Raw genomic sequence first — 17,193 nt, 5'->3', positions numbered from 1 at the left:
ATAGAAGTAATTGAATAACTGGCATTGCCTCAGTAAGGGTTGCCAGGCAATCACTCTTATACTTCCTTGAAAATTCAAGCTGAATGCACATTGTATTTATGAACAATGCAAATTATATAGTTCATCACACCCCATAATAGGTTATAGAGGTAAAGTAATCAATTTTTTCACTTTGAGTGAAGAATTCTGACTTCTAAATTCTTGACTTTTTATTCGAGATTGAAAGACACCTTTTTCCATCACCACAAATCCAAATTTTAAAAAGAAAACCTGTTTTCTTTAGAGAAGCGATATATTTTTGGTGTTGTTGGTAGTGTTACACTTCTCTATCTTAAATTCTACCTCAAATCCAACAAGAACTATTCAACTCTCTATCAGAGAGAGACAGACAGAGATAGACAGAGACCGAGACAAAGAGACAGAGACAGAGACAGAGTGAAAGGGAGAGAACAAAACAAACAAAAAAAAACTTTACTACACTAAGTCCAAGAGCAAAGATACTGACACAGTTTTAATGATTTTTCATTTCTGAGCTGACAATGCTTGCTCCAAGAGGCAAAGACTCCCTAAAAAAAAAAAAAAAAACTACACAAGCAGACATGAGAAGACCTTGTTTGCATTGACCAGGACTGTAAAAAAAACTCCTACAACATACAGCCTACTGCTGTTGCCCTTGGTTGTCCCCTAGAAGTGGCAGAGACACCATGCAGTTCAGAGAAAGTTCGCAGAGACACCTGAGACAGAACTGGCCAGAACACCCCCTCCCTGAGGACTAGCTGTCATGGCAGCACAAGGCACCATATGAGCTTCCAAAGGAGGAAGGCAGCCAACAATCCCAGGTAGCTATGATCCCTATAATCCACATATGACCTAACTGGCTCTGGAACCCTAACTGCAGTAGTGGCATGCAAATGTTGATGACAACAAGCAGTATCTACTTGCAATTAAGACACACTCCACAAGGTGGAGATCATTCCAGTACTGAAAAGCTATTTAACTAGTTAGCACTAATTGGAGAAGAATCGAGAGCCACTAATTTACTAAAGGAAACTAATCCCTAACAACAATCTTATACCTACAGGTAAGTGTAATCTTCATCGTTCATCAGGTAAAATTCTTTGCAACAGAAGGAGACCATAACCAAAAGAAAAAAAAATAAATCACAACTACTCAAAAAGTTGTAGAGGCCAACACCAATGCATATACACAATGCAAATACCAATACATATATACAAATGCATATATACAACACAAATACCAATGCATATACACAATGCAAATACCAATGCATATACACAAATGCATATACACAATGCAAATACCAATGCATATACACAAAACTCACCCCACACCTAAGGCTCAGGGAATATAGCAGAAGGGAAGATGGAGCACCTGTAAGAGCCAGGGGCTCACGGAGTTTCTTCTGATGTTTTATCACCTAGGAATATCTGAAGCTAAAATCTCACCAACAAAAGTGTCCAAATGTGAGCCATCGAGGACAGTAGTACTGGGGATGCCAAAGTGCATAGTAAAAAAATCTCACTGGAACACAACCCTGTTCAAAGAACCATAGGCAAGAAAGAAAGCTGGGAGAATAATGGGTGAACTTCCCCAAAGGAAGAACACACCAATTAATAGGTTGTCCAGTGCCAAAGTGTAAGCCCTGTACATACAAGTAACACCATAAACTGAACAGATTATATGTAGGAATATAATTATATATACATTTATGTGTAAAATAAAAATTAGTAAAAAGAGGTTATGAATTTGAAAGAGAGCAAAGACTGGTGTATGAGGGAGTTAGAAGGAACAGGGGAATATGTTATAATTATGATGACAAAAATGAGAGAAGAGAAAAGGAAAAGAATTTCTCTCTGGAGAAGTATTCTTTGTTGTCGATAATGTTATTTTTCCGTGTCTACATTCTATCCCAAGTCTAGCAACAACTACTGGACTACTGATCAATATGTTTGACCTCATGCTGTTCCCTAAATTGTCTTTTCTCCATCCCTTAAGGCAAGGTTTATGTGAATTTAAAATGCTGGTTTTGGATTAAGACACCAACAGGGGTCTCAGTTCCCGCTGGTTGAAAAACATAGTAGTAACTTTTATATTTCATATCTAAACACTAAAATCTGACCAGCATGCCTCAACTGTCAAAACATAAAATTTTTTAAGTGGAGATGGAAACTATAACAGAAAAGCAGATAAAAGAAAGAAAAAAAGAAAACACTCTTTAAAAAAATAAAAAACATAAAAACAGTCAACATTTCCAGTACATATTCACTCAGCTGTGACCAGTTCTTGTCAAAAAGTAAGGTTTAAATATTTTTTTCTACTCTCTTGCCTTTCCATACTTGATATACAAAACACTTTCCTTCTAAGCAATAGAATGTAACTTTCAAAACTCTAAACAAAGAGGGGGGAAGGGGAGAAAAGATATAGGAGAAAGAGGATACTTTTGCCAATTTTTCTGTACTTGTCTATATTTAGGGACGCTACAGTCTCATTTACCAAGGTTGTAGAAAAATGAAAACTATAAAAAAAGTAGCAAAAGAAAATAAGTTAGAAGAAAACAGTGTCCAAGCTGCACAGAGTAGTAAATAGTAGTATGAGATTAAATAGCACAAAGTCACAGAATGAGAAAGAAGACTTGATAGTTAAAGTTTGTGCTAAATCAATAAAATCTTTTCCCAATTCTAATAATTGTTTCATGCCTTTGTATTACATATCAATTAATTTAAGTCACACAATATATCTGTAAATATTAATCTATATCAAATCATATTGATTTGTGTAAAAGGAACAACTCAATAGCCAAGGGAAAGACCAAAGAGTTGCTTTAGGATACAGAGTTCTGGCATAGTGTCCACACAAACACACAGTACCACAACACACCATAATTTCACCATAGGTTTACTGGCGAGCTGTGGATGCTGGTCCAGAATCTACACTGTGGTGATTTGAAGGAGAATGCCTGCAAGAGTCTCCTATATTTGAATGCTTGATCATGGAACTGTTTAGGAAGGATTAGGAGGTGTAGCCTTGATGGAGAAGGTATAGCCTTGTTGGAGGAGCTGTTTTAACTAAGACTGAGATGTGGGGTTTCAAAAGTCTCCCTACTATCTGTCTACTGCCTACAGATCAGGAGGTAATGTTGGCTACTACTACTCCAATGCCACTCGCGCATGCCACCATACTCCCTGGCCTTGATGATTATAAACAAACCTCCTGAAACTGGAAGCAAGCCCCCAAGTAAATGCTTTCTTCTAAAGGTTGTTTTGGCCATGGTGTCTCTTCATAGCAGTACAAGAACAACTTAGACACTGACCAGGCAAATAAGCTTAGAAACCCTGAGAAAGTCTCAGGAACTACATAATCATACAGGAGAAGTTGTATACTTTAATGTAGATAAAAAGTTACAACGATAAAGCCACACTATGGCAACAGTTTACTATATGGGAAGAATAGGAACTGGTACTAAGTGAGAACAAACTCCACTTAATAGAAAAACCAATTCATGAGTCAAGAGGAAGATGCCTGATGATGGGCAAATGGACAAAGACACTGGGATAAATTTTTTTCTGCATAAACTGACAGTGAGGTCCCACTGCTGAAAACCACACCTACACAACTCATCAAACGTGCAACTGCAGAGCCTGTGCCTATGAGCCTTCGGCATCTATGTATCAGCATCTTTGTTACAGGAAGGCAATTTGCAAGTTATCAAAAGAGGAACAAACACCAACCCAGCTAGAAACCTTTTATCTACAATGGTAAATTCTGCCTTTAAGATATCCTAGTGAAATAGTGGCACACAGCTTTTAGAAGCAACAGTCCAATAAGCACTGCTTAAGTAAGCAAGAACCTGAGATTACAATGCCCAATGAACTATAGTAAAACCAAATACTTGTCTAAAAAGAAAAAGAAAAATGCAATGATAAAACGGCTCCTGTTGATACTCATCTATAATCATAGATTAGTACCTTATCCAGCCAACTTCAGAGAAGCTTCCTCCTGAAGGAAAGAGAAGGAAATACAGAAACCCACAGCCAGACATTTCCTAGAGACCATGAGACACGCATCCCTAGACAGAACCCCTTACCTCAGCAATCAGGAAACTATGAAGGACAAGGGGCACAACAGTAAGAGCCAGAAAGTGTAGAGCACGCCAAGAAAGCAAGGCCCTAAACACAAACAAAGCTCATATGACGTGACAGAGAGGAAGGCAGCACGTGCAGGGTCTGCAGCAGGTCCTCTATATTTACATTATGGCTTCGAATTATGTTTCTATCCTAGTTTCTAATGATTTTAGCAGACTCCTAGCCATGTGAATGAGTGTGTCTCAAACTCTTGTGCTTTACCATGGGCTCTGTTGCTACAATTGGTTTCTCATGGTCACGTTCAATATCACAGGTCTTGTTTTATCTTGTTATATTTCATTTTTGAAAAATGAATGAAAACTTAGCAAATAGTATAATGGTTAACGACTAACCATTTACATCTTCTGGGAGAAGGAGAATCAGTTTTTTCCAATAGAGTGACAGAAAAAGGGTATATTAACTACGCTAGGACAGTTCCAATGTGCACGAGTAGTAATCAACATATAATGGACTCTAAAGGTTTTATTGTGTGCTTTTATTTGGTTATAGTTTAATGTTGTTGTTTATTATAAAACAGGTATTGTTTAATTTTGTTTTCTTGGGTTTTGGTGGAGAATCACATAGACAAAAATGATATACAGGACTATCTTCACAGATGCTCCAAGAAAATAGGAGAAATGTGTATTGGAAGGCCATTACACAGGGGTGTCTCCATATAGCCCATTTCATTTGAGGTCCCAAGGGAGAGGTCTTAAGGAGAATGTAACTTTTTAAGAGTACCAGGTATGCCTTCATAACTAAATATATTCAGTGGGAAGCAAAAATTAATCTGATGGCACATTATATGTAATCATGAAAGATGTTAAAATATTTATGGAGTACTCGGAAAAGTCTGGCTACCTTAGCTGTACTGAGAAGCTTCCTAGGAGGAAAAGTTATTCACTAAGTATATCATATAATCAGTTATCCTTACTATAGACAGCAAACAATCAAGATGCTATGACTTTGTCATAATTGTAGCTGAAGTGGCCAGTGATATCACATTAACGATGTACAGCATTCTGGCCAACTTCAACTCTATGTCTGGGATTAATGTGAAGACTGTATGAGATTTGTTTCCTCAAACATCTCTGCAAATAGCCCTATATATATATTATACTTAGTAAGAGCTTCACAGGGTGGGAAATGGGGCTCATAGAGCTTATACCTTGTCTACTGCTATGAAATCTTCTGTGGGCTGAGAAGACAATTCAAGGAATAAAGTCCCCTCCATAAGACAAAAGGTCAGCCCCAGCATCCAGCACCTTACAGTCCCAGCTCTGAGAAGGCAGAGCTAAGGACCCCTGAGTAACCAAGCTAGCAGAATAGCCAGAATGAGTAGCCTATATGTTCAGTGAAAGGCCCTGCCTTGCTAAATAAAGATGAGAATGTTAGATATTGGATATAGAATATAGATACAAGAATCAGGAAAGAAACCAATGTCTAATCTCAACAGATGCAATTGATTAAAGCTCAGACGGTGAGGAGCATAGTCTTTCTGCCAGGCATGGAGGGGCTATGAGAAGGGATAGGAGTATTTGTAATTTTTATAGAGGCTTAGAAATTGTAAAATTAATCAACTGTGGAGGGCTAGGTTAGGGTCTGGGTCTCTTCATCTTGGAACTGTTTACTCAAGCAAAACAGGCTATCTGATGAAACAGGTTGTCTCAGCAAACGGTCCTCTCTGGGCTGTGGCCTAATGACAATGGTTGAACAAGCTCAGGTGTAATCTCATAGGAATCACGTTTTTACAAACAAGGTGCTCTATGAGAGAGAGATTAAGAGAGATAGTCTATCAAAGTTCAGGCCTCCACAAGTATGCACACGCACACACGCACACACACACACACACACACACACACACACGGAAAAAAAGACCCAAGCACACATCTGCCTACAAAGGCAAACATGCATATACATATACATATTACATGTATGAAAGAAAGGGGTGCATCTTTCTAAATTTTACTGGAAGATTTTGTCTGAGAAAGGCATCCATTTAACTGCCAAACTGACTATGACAGTCTATAGTCTTAACATTCCCAGACACAGGTTCAGAATGAAGGGATGGGGCACATCCCTGGGGTGGGGAGGGGAGTTGCAGCTCTCACCACAGTCTAGAAGACAGAGCCACTGAATAAATCGAATATGCACTAAAAGCGTTGAGTCACGCTTTGAATCCTTCCCTAAAAACCAATGAGTGCTGATTAACAAAAAATTTCCCTTCTGATAACCCTTCTGATGCCGCAGCTGAGGGCAGATTTGCTGAAGATAACAAATATCCACGCACTAGGAGAAGAACAAGGAAAAGGAGAAGGCAGTGGCATGAACCAGAGACTGCTTAGTGTGCACTGATCCCAGACATCCTCAAAGAAGGGTGTGGCCAACAGGAATGGACATCACTGTGACAGGCACTTCGGGTCTTCCAAGGGAGCGACAGCAGGTTCACCTGCCCAAGCAGCCCCAAGACCAATTTGAGCGGCATCAGAACTGGATTTTCCACTGGGACATGGCATTTCTACTCTGTAGTACATTGAGCAGTATGTTACTTACATAAACTCCCTTTGCATTCTAGAAATCCTATAAAGCACTAAGTATCATTTTCTGCATAAATGGTCCAAAATGGATTAGGCTGTTTGCAGCTGAATGGCTTTTTCTAATATATTTTAAAAGAGAAACTATTCTACATTTATTTCAAGCCTAAAGTTTTTACTTTTAATCTATTTCCTAAAAATGAAACTAAGGACGGAACAATAATCGTTGAATCATCCTAGGCTTACAGTTGTAGTTTCTTTCCAGACTATATCAAAAGGAGATATCTGCTTCACTCTATCATAATCACAATCAGAAACTATCTTTATTAACAGAATTTTAAAAAATCTAAAATTTTCCTTTAAGACAGATATTATCAGAAATACACATATCAATAAAAGATCCTCATTATTCTTTATTAAGTCCCATTTTCTCCAATTTAGATGCAAACAATTGGTTTGTACTTTATTTAGTAACAAAAAAGTTGTATTTTTAATTTGGTGATTGCTAATATCACCCACACTGGTACATTTTAATAAATGCAAATTATGCCGCTAATAGAATGAAGTGGGCACTTAGAACTACAGCTTTATGGGAAAATATAGCTGGATCATTGGAACATGTGCCTATCTATGGAAGATTCAGAAATACACCAGAGACAAAGTGTTTTACATTATATTACTAAATATTTATATTACATTACTATAATATGCTTGATTGGAAAGACCATACCCAGTAATATCCCCCCAAAAAGTAAAACTGCTTTATCTTTTTAATATGAGGATATGGGTAGTTAATTGGCTTTCTGGAAGATGATAAAGCTTGACAGGTTTTAGGTAATTTAAACCTTTGATTTAATAACCAGAAGCCTCCATCATGAAGGAAACCCCTTTGGCAGGCCTGGGGGAGCACACCCTTAATCCCAACACCCCAGAGGCATCTCCAAGTATAAGGCCAGCATAGTCTACATAGGAATCTCCACCAGAGCCTGGCCTACATGGTTGGTAGGTAGACAGACAGACAGAAAGACAGACAGGTGGGTGGGCAGACAGGTGGACAGGTAGATGGAGGGACCAAGGGAGGGAGATGGACTGATGGGGAGAAGGAGAGAGGGGAGAGGCAAAAATTTGGACTATAGGGAGATGGCTAAGTGGATAAAGCTTTTACTGAGAAAGCATAAGGATCTGAGTTCAGAGTTCCAGACCCAACATGCAGATGTACACAGTGGCACATCTATCTGTAATCCCAAGGTTTATACATCAAGTTGGGAGGTAGAGACAGACAACTCCCTAGAAACTCAAAAGCCAGTTAGCCTATGAACAACTAGAAAGTGTCTCTCAGACAAGGGGGAAAGCAAGGACAGGACCTAAAGACATCCTCTGACAACCCCAAATGTGCTTGTGCACTCAATAAGCCAGCCATGTTAGACGGACACATGTATCTGAGGGGTTTGTGCAGTGATTTCCAGATCCCAAGGACAAGAGATGAGAAGGAAAAGTAAGAGCATGAATGGAGAAGGCAGGACAGGAGGTAGAAGAGAAGAGGCAGAAGAAAGCAAAAAGATGAGAGGAGGACAGGGATGGGGTCAGGAATCAAACAAGCAGCCCAAGCGTGGCTGTGAGGTGTGCAGTCAGTACAAGAGGCTGGTGAGCCCCAACTTCTCTCCCTCAGCAAGATGAGAAGCATGTTCTGGAAGCTGGGCCCAGGCAATAGGAACCCTTTCTCCTGATCTTCAGTCCTTCATCCTGCAAAAGTTATGAATCCAGGAACAGGGTCCTAAAGGAGCCACTCATAGTGTGTAATGTGACATAACACAAAACACACATTAATTTCACTGTTTAAATATCATCCAGTTTTATTGAAATATCATCTATTTTTATTGAAATATCATGTATAAAATTTAATTTTAACTTGACACCATTAAGTTTTAAGATTCTGCATTTCTACTCCTTTCACACTTAGAAACAAATCAACACAAGCCACACTGTATAGATGCCTCTTAAAGCACCCACAGTACTTTACATATATAAAAACTTTGATATAGTTTAAATCAGATTTCCTTCATATCATTCAGCATTCTAGTATCTGAACACTGCAGTTAGTTAAATCACTCAAGGATCCTTTTAAATTTCTGAAAAGGAAAATCATAGGTAGGCCTTCTTTTAAGTTTAAAGCTGGACTTGGTGGCACAGCTACAATGCCAGTACTGAGGAAGTAGAGGCAGGAGAATTGCCATGTTCAAGGCCTATCAGGGCTCCATACAAATTTGGCCATAATAACATATTTCTACCTTTTTAACAGTAATTAATAAGTATTATTGTGTTTGATACAACTGTGAAGACGTAAACACTTTTAAGAATGACCTTGAGTCTCACTAGTACTTATAGATAATCCCAATATCAGTTATCAAATTTACAATGACAAGTCATAATTCATACAACTAAAAAACTGCCTTAAGCTAAAAATACCTACTAAACAATCATAGGACTCTCTGACAAGGTTTGCAGAAAATTCTTTAAGTTTACAGTTGGAAAGTCAACCTAAGGAAGGAATCGTGGGTATTCACCAATACATCTGTAAAATGTTCTGAGAATACAAACCTGAATCTTATACATTCATTATATATAAAAAACAAAAGGACATTTGCAGTTACATGACATTTACATAAAATTCAATCACAAGACAGTTGCAAACAATACACATGATATGTCACTCAGAACTAGACTTTCAAAACAGGAAACCTACTTGCAGTTGCACTGAATTATGCCGGAGGCCTTCCACAATGGAAAAAAATCTGTCAATTTTCCTTTCTTCTCCAGCTGAAGTCAAGGCTTCTAACACTTCTTCAAGGCTATCAGAAATTTAGAGTCTATTAGTTAAATTGCAATGATCAAATAATAACAGCAGTTTATCCTGTTAATTAAGTCAAGGTGCCCAGGTAACAGTGGCATTTGGAAGAAGCTTAATGAGTTCATGTGGTCACTGTACATGCGTACTTACCAACTGCACCATCAGTGGGTGCGGATGCCCTGCACCCTTTCCAGTCACATCCACCCTCCCGGCAGGCACTTCCCTGGCCCCACTTCTCCCTCCCTCAGGTTCGCAGCTCTTCCCTACATTCACAGTCTCGGACTTACACATTAGCTCCCTTCCCCCAATGGTTTCAACTTGAGGCATTAAGTTGAATAAAGCAATACTCTAAGGACCTATTTTGATTTTTTTTTTTCCTGGTAATACCTTGTAAAGGTGTCCGTCAAGCATTTATAAATGCTTGAACTCACCAAATAGCAAGGACTATTTGAACAATTGTTACCAATATAAACTCATACTAGATTTTTATTTTATTGCTTTATTGATTTAAAAAAAACTGCAAAATATGATGTTTCCATGCATGTTGGAGTCATGTAATATTAACTCATAAAAGTTTATCCTCCTTCCACATATGTCATTCTCTCATGTCAAAAGCATTTAAAAGCTCCTTCTACAGTTTTTGAAACATATCGTTTTCGAGAATGAACATATCCTGGAATTTAATGCATGAAATTGTATGAAGTGGTTATGTTAGTATTCACTATAAATAAGAAATCAAGACAGAAAAGGATTGAGCAACTTGTTCACACACAGGGTAACATCTGCTTCTCCAAAGTGGTGATGCATAAACTCTGGCAGCCTATGAAGCAATCTCTAAAAGGTTCTCAACCAATATGTAATATCCCCGGAATAATAAAACTGTGACAGTTAAAAGCAGATAGTAGAAAAATACAATAAATCATTAAATGTAAACTGCAATACTTGTAAAAACATTTTCCCTTTTAAAAAACACAAATTTGTCTTCTATGGATGAAAATGTGCAGCCCTAAATGTTGTTAATCACTATCACATTCACTTCAATTCAAGAACAATAAAAATAATACAAAAGGGCTGAGACTAGAGTTCAGTGGTACTGTGCTTGCTTAGTGCGTCTGAAGCCCTGAATCACGTTCCCAGCACTGCAGATAGGAGTTGAACAAAATATGATGAGGAGAAGAAGGGGGAGGGGGAAGAAGACAAAGAGAGAAGAAAATGAAAAAAGAAAGTAGGGAAAGAGAAGAAGAGAGGACAAAGGAAATGTGTTTAAGAGAAGGAGATAAGTCTAAGAGGAAAAGGAACAAACACAGACAAGGGAAAGAGTGAGGAGGAGAGAAGAGGAAGGAGGAACTAGAGGGACCAAAAGGGAAGACAGGAGGCAGCGCACCGGACTACACAACACACGTGCCAACTCTTAGCTTTGGAGACCAGAATCTAAACCATCTTCTAGATTGGGAAAGAATGAAATTGGACACTTGGTGTTCCCCACGCCTGGGACCACAGTCCACTTAGCTAAATGACCGCTATAGGTACACGTGCACACTGAGCCAGGCTTCAGTGTGGAATCTGACAGGCCAACTCCAGTCACACTGAGGCAGTCGGTAGCGACTGATCTGACAGGAATTCCCCAAGGCTGACGACTCTCACAGGAACTTAGAAGATCCACCAGAGTACTCAAGTACACAGTTACACACATGGTAACTGTGATCAGGAGCCCTGTGGCTGGTATCCTGAGAGACGCACAGCTCCTACTGTCAGACTCATCTCCCAGGAAGCCCACTCCAGCAGCTCTGACCCACAGATGTATCTAACATCAGTCACCTAAAGACACACATGGGATCCATCACTGGACGCTGTGGCCAGTCTACACCTTCATGAGCTCTCCTGACTCTGGATTTTACCATCTCGTTAAATGGCTTATTGAAAGCAGCTCTAGCCTAGGCCTTTCAAAATAATAAAGCCAGGACTTTATTTTCCATTCTCTGATAACTGGAAGCACTGTCTTTGTTCTTCAGTTGTCCTGTTTTTTCACTTAAAAAAAAAAAAAACAGTTTAAAGGCTTACTTAGAATCCTTAATCGTGCTTAAGGAGAGGGTTGTATATCTTATCATTAGGATATATGTTGAGTAGTTGATAAGTTGCAACCATAATAAATATAACCAAGTACCTAGTGAGTTTTTAGTATATTACATATTCAACTTATCACATTTCTTACATACACATTTTCAAAAACTAATGTACTTGTTTTTATAAAAGGTAAGTATGACTCACTACCTCAATTAATTGCACATAAAAAAGAAATAGATAATAAAAGAACCCACTGTTATATTTTCGCCATCCCCTTAGAATTTTTATTAAGGGTTGAGCTTAAAGCAGTTTAAAATATGATGTGAAAATCTGTTGTTCATAAAAATTTTTAGTCCCCAACAATTTGCTTAGAAAATGATTGGACAAATAATACAGTTATACAAATGAGAAACTGAACAAACTCCCAGAGAGCAGGTCAGGATTTAACTGTGAACGTGAGTGAGCAGGCGCAGAGGGCGGTGGGAACTTACATGCTTTCCTCCCCGACAATGCACACTGCCGAAAGGAGCTTCACCACATCTGCCATCATGCTGGGCTGCTGGGGATCCATGGCCTTGGCCAGCAAGGAAAGACTCCTCTCGTCACTCATAATTCTTTCTAAGCCATACTGGAACATTCAAAACCAAGTTCAGTCTTAGGAGGGATTTCAAAAGAAAAGTGCATATATTTTTAAAACTACATTTACATCCAAAAAAGACAAAGTATGAAGATCTTATAACGCCATAAAAGTGTCCCACGTATTCACTGTATGGTAAGAGCTATGAGAACCTGCCAGATGCAAAGGACCTATGGAGAATATCAAATACCCACTGCACAGAGGAGGACCTCTGCTCCGAGAAAGTTGGTAAAGGGGCAACACACACGCAGATCAGCAGTGGCCAAGAGGAAGGTAAGGTTGACGAATGCATGAATAACTAACTATGTGTCATTTTCCCGAAATAAATTAAGCAATTTCAGATACAGTTAACCCAGTATATTAAAGATTTATTGTTCTAGCATATAAAAAATGTAGAATGCTATATTTTCTGGAAGATTAAAATCCAGCTGTATTTTATAATTATACCACATCTGAACTCAGACTACATACATTTCAAGTGTTCAAAAACCCAGTGACTATCACAAGACAGTAAGGGTCTAGGTGGGAACATGGTTGATAAATACACAAAGTTAAAGGACAATTTGGAAAGGAAATGGGTAGAAACTGCCATAGCAGAACTCTGTATATCAGGAAGTCATTACTATTGTAAATGAATACATACATAATGATTTATGGGAGGATAAAGTTGTATTTACTATTGCCATAATATGGCATCCAATTAGAACATAAGTAGTTAGGTTAAAGGCACATTATTTTAAGGATGTATGTATGTTTTGGGATAACAAAAATCTGCATCAGTATAAAAATGCATACAACAGAAGACACCAAATAATACTTCTGTAATTCAAAGGATCCTTCTATGTAGTATGATACTGTGGATCAAGTCACTATATATATGAACACAGGAGACTTAATCCCAATTATATGTAATTGGGATTAATTATAGCAATTACAGGTATCAATTACAGTTGAAAATTGGCAATAAAATAAGTATAAAAGGTAAAACTCTAACAAGCTATAACCAAAATTCTTTTTCATAAAATCACATTAATAACTTTATTATCTTATATAAGCATTTATGTAAAGCGAGAAAACAAACAAGTCGACACTGTGCTGACCCACCACACTTGCTGGAAAACACAAAGCTGTAGACAGGTGACAGAGGAAGTGCAAGCACAGGAGCCAACCCACAGAAATGGCAGTGGGGCAAAGGGAGAAAGCTTACCGCAAACCGGTCAGGAAAGGCTTGCTTTTATAATGTTCTGAACTGTTTCATAAAGAAGCTAAGACTTTAAAAGCTGGCATACAGCTAAAGGCCTCCTGCCTTGGTAGTATTACAGAAATTTGTCAGTAGTCTATAAAGCACCATGGACCTGACCCAGAAAGTCAAAGGTTACCAAGTACTAAAGGCGGGCTTTGTCTGACAAACCTGTGGGCTGGGTAAAGCTTGTCTCCAGTGCCTGCCTTCCAGATTCAGAACAAGGTGGCTTACCCAGACTCAAGACAATCTGTGACGTGCCTAGGCAGACTTTCTTCCTTTTCCATTCAACCTTCTGCTGTGAACTACTGTGGAAGAAAGCTGGACTATGAGCACAATCCAATTGTGTGCTTTGATTACCACCCTGTGACAACACAGGTATGCTCTCTAATTTTCTCAAGGAAAAAAAAAACTGAACAATAAAAATATACATAAATGGAATGAGGCCATATTAGCCCTTTTCTGTAACTAAAAAGGGGACTGCTATATACTTCAATAAAATTATGTATGCAAAGTCTTAGAGAAAAGAAACTGATTGTGAGAAATAGTTCACTTACCAAGGCTAACATCAAAGTGCTTTAATGAAGGATTTTACAAGTGAGTATGCTCTATCATCAATTTATGAAGGTCTAAAAAATGTATCTTTCCTGAATGCCAAGGACCCACTTAGAATAATATAACTGGCCTGTTCTATACCCAGGACCAAGGCTGGGTTCTATTTGTATTCCACAGGAGTCCTATTGTTACCTAACAGAATTCCAGATGCTCAAGATGAGTTTAAGGAACAAAAATACTCTCACCCCTGAAAGGACACCCACCATCAATCCTGCATGACTATGGAGATAAACAACGGTCAGTGGTGAGTGAAACCCCACAGCAGAGAGAATGTGAGTGATGGGGAGACTGAGTGCAAGTGTCCCTTGCAAATGGGCACACAACTCAAACCCCAACCTCCGGGAGAAAAGGAAGGCATCTTTATTGCTTCAGCATTTTAAAAGATACACAAAAAAATATTTTAGCCACACTTAATGTGATAAAAGAAATTCATTTCCATAGGTTATCACAGTTGTACATGTTGATACCAAATAACTTAAAGACTGTATTCCCAGCAAGGACTTCACAGTGATGATTGGCAAAGTGTACACCTGTATGGTTGATTCAGAGAAGTGTAGGAGAGCTAACCGCAGCCTCAGGCTAATAATCTGACCAACCAGACTTCAAATGAGAATGCAGACATTAAAGCAGTAATCCAATTAATTATCAGCAACTGAATTTTGTGCCCTTGTTAGCCTAAGTGACACTATCAAATTCAAATGCAGCCATTTTTATGGCTCTACATTAACAAACTACAAGAAATAAAATCTACTATAACAGATTGCATAAAAGTATAGATATGTTACCCTCAAATTCTGACAAAAACCAAGTAGGGATGTTATTTTGTTACGTACTAAACTTTAGCCCTCTCAATTTTAGTGACATACGGGCTTTTGGTTTGAATGAGGCACCTATTTCCTCTCCTATGAGCTTCATGTCGCCAGCAAAATTCCCCTGCAACTTCCATGCTTTAAAAGCAGCCATGCAGGCTGGGAAGAATTTTCAAATCCGCACTCTAAGGTTTAGTTGTCTTACACTTCAAGAAAACCATACAAATAGCCTACTTCATAAAACAAAGATTAACTCTCCAAAAACAATTAGAGTTGTGGGTCTACTCATCAGGCGGACTCTTTGGAAGGTACCAAAGTGGCAGGAAGGAAAGATGACTCAGCGCATAAAGACACTTGTGCCACGACTAAGGACCTGGGTTTGGTCCCCAGAACCCAAGTGGTAAAAGAAGAGAACCAGTCTCCATGAGCTGTCTCCTAATGTCCACATTTGCACTGTCGTAAACATGACATGGACAGACACACATGAACACAACATAAACAGGTGCTTTAAAAACTTAAAATAGAAAACATACCAGAATGCTTTCACATTTAAAAAAAAAAACTTAAAAGTGTAAATATTTTCTATAATAAAACTAAATATTAATGACTTAACATTTATTTATTTAACCCTGTAAATGTTTATTTTTAAAGAAAAGGGCAAAATTTTCCACATTAGAAAAATGTACCATTTTCTATATAATACACTTCACACATTACAACACCCATAGGTAACCTTTCCCATACATAACAATAAGTGACATACCCATCATTATTTCACTCATTGTGAGGTGGAGGAGATCACACTCAGAGCTAAAGAAATGGAGGTAAATGATGCTAATATCAGCAATCAGCAAAATGGGGTGTGCTAGGCAGTGAAGGTCTGAAGTATTCTATTTCATTGAACGTTACTACACATGTGCTACAGAGGTGCCATGTTATGCTGCCTCAATAATAAATGTATCACAATTGCATTTCTAGAATCTTCTCGGGCTTGTATATATTAATTTTATATTCGTAAGGTAAGAAATATGATTCTTCAAAACTTGAATCTCTGGTAGCATATGACAGATTATAGTTAGTTAACTGTACACTATACTAAGACTTTGATCCTGCCGAGGTTCGAAAATCAAACGAGGGAGAGAAGCAGCAGAAGAGTCAAAGTGGAGACAACTGGAGAGAAGGAAAGTTCATCTCCAGCCAAGGGTTTATGCTTCAGGAGCGAGCCTGTTCACTGCCAAGCCTCTCTCCTACGAGCTGCTGCTCCATGAAACTGGAAGGAAACCCAGTATCACCCCATGATCTGCAAACGGAGCCCTCGATGGTGGCGCTCCAGTTCCCATGAGGCTCTGTGGGGAGCAAGCAGCAGCGTCCTCCGCTTACCTGTGTGTTCATCAGGGCTCTCAGACACTGGATGACTTTGTGCTGAGTCTTCTTCACAACTTTTTCTTGGCTGCATTAAGATAAAATATAATACTGGATTATGCTTGGACATACTAAGAGAGCTTAACTAAAAAATATCAGCAATACTCACATTTGCCCATTAATTAGTTTTTCCAAAATGTCCAGCAATAATCCAAGTCCCTCGTGTCCAAAGCTTTGCACCCAACTGAAAAGACAAAGGTGAGTTGTTCACTTTAAGTTAGAACTTAGCAAAAGTAAGAAATGCCGTATCCCTATAAATATTTTTAAAACTTCAGTCATGATCATGACTACAACATACACATAGCACTACATACAAACCTGTAGATGCTTCCTAAACCCTGGCTGTAGGAGTTAAGGGGGACAAGTGTAGACAACAGGGAGCTAACACAGTTCACTCTGGCTGCTGAGACCTGGGTATTGCCATGCTGCATGTTCAGTATGTTGGTAAATATGAGTCTTCCATGAAAACACAAACATTTGTACAAAAAACCTAGGGAAACTATCAAACATACTCACAATATAGAAAGAATTCCTGAAACTCATCTGCAAAAACAACAATAACCTGATTAAGCAGTAGGAAAACAACCTATATGATGCTTCTTAAAAAGAAACCAAGAACTCTCCGGCAGGTAAGAGGAACATGCTCAGCATGGCTCACAGCAGGGAAAAGACCAAGGCAGAGCCACAGTAAGCTACAGTGCCAGTCCGTAAAGTAAGAGCAACTGTTTAACAAAAAGACAAGAGAATCGGCCAGCTGTCAAGGACTGGGGATAAAGGAAGCCTTACACATAGCTGGTAGGAATATAAATTAGTACAGTCATTGCAGGAAACAGGGAGAATTAAATTCACTATTGTAGTGGCTATTCCTGGTTGTCAACTTGC

General features: G+C 38.6%; 1 protein-coding gene across 2 annotated transcripts in view; it reads right to left on the bottom strand.

Annotated features, from left to right (window-relative positions):
* Positions 1-17,193, bottom strand: part of Diaph3 (diaphanous related formin 3) — a 495,795-nt gene that overhangs the window by 324,103 nt on the left and 154,499 nt on the right. For both annotated transcript variants that reach the window (XM_052190840.1, XM_052190842.1), the window contains 4 exons: positions 16,421-16,495; positions 16,270-16,339; positions 12,080-12,216; positions 9,420-9,525 (listed from right to left, as the gene is read on the bottom strand). In XM_052190840.1, the coding sequence (XP_052046800.1) occupies positions 9,420-9,525; positions 12,080-12,216; positions 16,270-16,339; positions 16,421-16,495 (388 nt within the window). The remainder of the gene's footprint in view (positions 1-9,419; positions 9,526-12,079; positions 12,217-16,269; positions 16,340-16,420; positions 16,496-17,193) is intronic.

This window comes from Apodemus sylvaticus, chromosome 8, assembly GCF_947179515.1.
Source record: "Apodemus sylvaticus chromosome 8, mApoSyl1.1, whole genome shotgun sequence".
Lineage (NCBI taxonomy): Eukaryota > Metazoa > Chordata > Mammalia > Rodentia > Muridae > Apodemus > Apodemus sylvaticus.
This window is presented reverse-complemented; position numbering and strand designations above follow the sequence as displayed.